Source organism: Opisthorchis viverrini, assembly GCF_000715545.1.
Source record: "Opisthorchis viverrini unplaced genomic scaffold opera_v5_485, whole genome shotgun sequence".
Lineage (NCBI taxonomy): Eukaryota > Metazoa > Platyhelminthes > Trematoda > Opisthorchiida > Opisthorchiidae > Opisthorchis > Opisthorchis viverrini.
The window spans coordinates 126,617-131,230 of NW_008752135.1; the positions used below are offsets into that span (position 1 = coordinate 126,617).

Here is a 4,614-nt window from a genome sequence, read left to right on the forward strand (position 1 = left end):
CTCTCAGTGTTGGCCTAGATGCTTTGCTGCCGTACAGCCATAAGGTTCGTCTAGTTACATATTTAGTTATAATTATATTAAAAGCCCTGGGGTACCACTTGAGAAAAAAACTGCTATTATGATTTGGCACTGTCATCTCCGCTGATCTAAAAAGTTCAGCTTTGATGGAAAACAAATTTTGGGCGGTGTTTGGGCAGTGATATTTTGCATAGGCGGGGTCACGGGAACCCCATCCTGGAAGGCGTACAACGCCAACAACACCCAAACTCGCTTCAATTTGTTTCACACCTTTCCGCCAAGTCATACGCTGTCCAGCTTGCGGTTTGAGCCGTTCTGAGGGAGACACGGAGAACAACAGTCGCCTCGGTAGACGGTGTTTCGGCATGTGTAGCACATGACCGAGCCATCGTAGTCGGTGGTGCTGGATGTTTTCTCGGATCGAAGTACCTGCAGCACAACCAAATACCCGTTTTCTAATTACCTCGTTACTAACACACTGACGCCATCCGAAACCAGGCATGCTTCTGAGGCATTGGTGGTCGGAGACCTGAAGACGCCCCACATCATCTGTCCCCAGATGCTCACCTCAGTAGGACGGACCGTGTAAGGTCCAAACTGTGGAGAGTCAACTCAACAGACTTTGGCAGGTTGATCAGGTTTCTGGTATTCGTAACCAGTCCCTCAGCCCAGTCAGGAATCGTATGATCAGGCTGCTCATGTGAATTGCGGGCTATACGTTCTATGTGAAACTTAGGGCGAAACCCGATTTCCCACAAAGTCATGAAAACACAAGCACACAACTTCAGGCAGAAAAAATTGTCAAAAAGTTTTAGCCGAAGTACCATACCCCCGAGGACAATTTAGAGGTCTTGTGTTAAGTAGGCGGTTTACTAATTTATCAATAGCGACAGCGGAAACCACAGGAACAATAGCGGTCTATAAATTTCCGCTGACCGAAGTAATTTGGCGTATTGCGGATAACGGCCAGCAGGTCAGAAAAAAACCTAGCGGGTTTGACTCCGCCCAAAGGTTCATTAAGAACAAACTGCTAATAATTTTATACGGAGCAAAACAGATTTAGCTTGTTTTTTTTTTCAGTTTCTCTTCAGAGTTACACCGTTTTCTATGGGTACAGATTCCGCTTCTATTTGAGAACGTTTATGTGAGAAATAATGTTCCGGGAAAAAAAGGTTCTTTTAGTCCCATTAGTTTAGTTGGGCTTCATAAATTCAAATGACAGTGCACGAAAGGCCAACAGAAACGATCAGTTTTTCCAAAGTTTTCCGATAATACAATTTTGCGTTCTACTAAAGAGCACGTATCCTTGAGAAGCACACGCGCAGAACGAGGAACAGAAACACAACCGGGTGCCCTTGTCGATTGTTATTGCTCAATTCGACAGAACTGTCTTTTTTGTTGAATAAGCAGTTTCTCTGTTACACCGTTTTCTATGGGTACAGATTCCGCTTCTATTTGAGAACGTTTATGTGAGAACTAATGTTCCGGGAAAAAAGGTTCTTTTAGTCCCATTAGTTTAGTTGGGCTTCGTAAATTCAAATGACAGTGCACGAAAGGCCAACAGAAACGATCAGTTTTTCCAAAGTTTTCCGATAATACAATTTTGCGTTCTACTAAAGAGCACGTATCCTTGAGAAGCACACGCGCAGAACGAGGAACAGAAACACAACCGGGTGCCCTTGTCGATTGTTATTGCTCAATTCGACAGAACTGTCTTTTTTGTTGAATAAGACAAGACAAGACAAAAAGAAGGCAATACTCAGAGCTTTCGCCGCACATTTTCGTTTGTTTTATTGTAGTTTGCATGACATACTACTATCCAGTCTTCATTTTTCCAAATACTTCATTGTTTCGTTCATTCCCAAGTAGTGCCATGGGGTACACAGCCTCCGAGAAGGTGTTTTGAAACCTGCTGAAACTCACTTATGGTTCAGGTCACACATTCTCTAGAACGGCGTACAACCTGCTGGTTTACACCAGATATCTTGTTGAAGACCTCACTTTTCAAACCGTCCTCATGAAATATTAATTGATTCAGCATCCCAAGATCACTTGAGCCAAAATCCACGATTGTGTTCACGTATCTGACCATCAAACCTGAAGTGTGTTGACCAACCTTCTTGATCATACTCTGATGTATTTCGGGGGATGTATGAACATCAGTTCCTGCCGTTAAAAGTTGGATCGCAAAAGCCTTAGTCGAACGTGCTCTTCTGTACTGATATACCGACACTGACAAGATTATTGGATATTGTTATCGTCCTGACTTCGCCGCCAATGCTTTATTATTGTGTCTAGGATGACATATGCAACGGAGACACTTTTCAGCCTAAGTAGGTAGACTGCTCCTTCCTTTGATATCTTTCTATCAGAGTGTAGATGAATTTCCAACCCAGCACTTTCATTGCTTTCTCGTGGGCTCACTTTATTCGGAGCACTCTCTTGGGTGATTGGAAGCAAGCTCTGTACTTTGAACAACAAGTGGTGGTGCCGAGCCTACTTCCATTCAGGGCAAGCCCCTAGGTCTAAACCTGGACTCAGTGAAATCAATCTGTAATGAACTGTGTGCTGGAGACGTACCAGATGCTTCTAAAGCTTTTGAGTAGCATTCGGCTGTCAATCGGCCTTAGTATTAAACGCGATGCCTGAGCGACGATCACCAGTTCCCTGTATTTGCGAGGACATGACAAGTCAAAATATGAACCAAAATGAATGCTACCCAAGTCTGAGTATGCACAAAAAATGGCTCATAAAGACTGAGGAGCGAATACCGCTGGATCTGTGAAAAAAATGCAGAGATCAGGAAAGGCCATATTCATGGCTTTCTCACCGATCCAAATAGGTGTAAGTTGTGATGCATACGGCAAGTGCTGCAGTATATATCACACCTAAACCACACAAAGACGATGAGACTATACCGCATGAATCGTAACCATGTTGAATAGAGTTATATAAATTCCAGTGGTAGGAAGGTTACTTTGGACTGTTCTGAGGGATGCGCATTTCACTGAACCGACACAGAGAGCGTGTTAACAGACTTCGCGAATCTACATAACCGATTGCTTCCCAGCTTAGGTCTGGCCCGAGGCTGGACCCCAGTGACGACTGATACTGATTCCGAATGGGCTGATAGTTCGAATCGGACGCTGCAGTGGGTTCTTTTGGTGCAATCCTAGCCATATTTTTTCAAGCTAAAGCCATCATTTCCTCAGCGAAATTCAAATGTTCAACCCCTCGCCGGAATCCAAAAACAGGGTCCCAATATGATGCGGCATCATCAGCAGCAAAATTCCAGCGCGAGCTTCAAAATCCGCATTGACGAGGAACCCACCATCCACCGGATCAATTTCCAGACCAGCGGAGTCGGCAGTTTGGGTGTTCGGTTTAATAGCAGTGTCTATAATCACGTGATCAACATCTACGTCTTCTACTTTGTCCCCTTCAACCGCATTTCGGTGAATCCGCAGACGAACCCGTTGTGGCACGACTTCACTTGCTGCCACCGTCTGCAAGGTGGCAAACGAAATCTTTTCACCTTTCCGAACAGTAACAGGTGACGGCACCGACTTGGGGACTACCGAGATGCTAACAACTTCAGAAGATGGCCATAATTCGGTACCTCGTCCGGTGAGGGGAAGCAGACAGTCGATCATGACGATTTACGCTTGCTTTCTTTCCTCAATTGCGAGAAACTGGTTTGACAGTCCGGCGACATATATCTTGCCTCCGTTTTGCGATGTCAGTATCCTGATTCAAGTTCGGGGTTATCTCTAATCAAATTGGCTTCATGAAGTTGATTGTCCGTATCCTAAATGATGTGTATCATGCGGCGGGAATGGCGAAGAACAAAGCGTGTCTGGGATTGCTTTGTCTGTCGATGAGGTATCATTGTGCTCAATGATACAGGGCAATCCTTACTAAGTCGCTTGCGACAGACCGATTTCAACATCAATCTAAAATCAAAACTGAATGTGCCCTTGTTAGTAGTGAGCTTTGTTAACTGTACACCAGTTTTCAGTATTCCAAGTCCCAGGTTTCGTGCTTGAAATCCGGGAACATTGGTAACAGAACCCATGCAAGCTGAGAAACATGTTTGACTGTCTTAACTGGAAATATGGGCGGGGGGTTGCACAATCAGTGTGTATATGTTGCTAGGGGATAAGGTAAGGTTGTCAATTTATCCTTACATGGGACAGTGTAATTAGTGTACCAGACTCCCCTCCTAGTAACTTCTGAATGGCTAATGCATCGGCATCCGTCCGCCTGAAACCGCTTTTTCTCCAACGCATGTTCAAATTCATTTTTTCAGTTATTTCTACCGCAACTCTATTTTTCAGCTACTGTACACACAGACACTAGTTCTGAATCGAGCAATTTCGACTCATCCCTGCGGAAAAGTATGTTCCTGTGACAGAGCTCCGATTGCGGACTTCAAACAAGGATTCTTAATCAGGCCCGGTGACTTTGATCCGCGGTAACAATAATGCGTATAACATGGTCACAGGGAGTACCAAAGTGCTATCAGATTACGCAGTATATATATACATATATATAGACATGTATATATACGTATATATATATTTTGTAGGAGGAGCC

The 4,614-nt window shown here is 44.3% G+C and overlaps 2 protein-coding genes across 2 annotated transcripts; both read right to left on the bottom strand.

Moving 5' to 3' along the window:
• Positions 1-272: 272 nt before the first annotated feature.
• T265_11295 (hypothetical protein) lies at positions 273-3,198 on the bottom strand (the record flags this gene model as incomplete). The annotated part of the gene is made up of 4 exons (XM_009177916.1): positions 273-447; positions 482-547; positions 586-739; positions 3,057-3,198. The coding sequence occupies 4 exons, from the start codon at positions 3,196-3,198 to the stop codon at positions 273-275; spliced, it is 537 nt and encodes a 178-aa protein (XP_009176180.1).
• A 38-nt stretch (positions 3,199-3,236) lies between these two features.
• On the bottom strand, positions 3,237-3,671 carry T265_11296 (hypothetical protein; the record flags this gene model as incomplete). The annotated part of the gene is made up of 1 exon (XM_009177917.1): positions 3,237-3,671. One exon carries the CDS (start codon positions 3,669-3,671, stop codon positions 3,237-3,239), a length of 435 nt encoding a protein of 144 aa, XP_009176181.1.
• Positions 3,672-4,614: the final 943 nt, after the last annotated feature.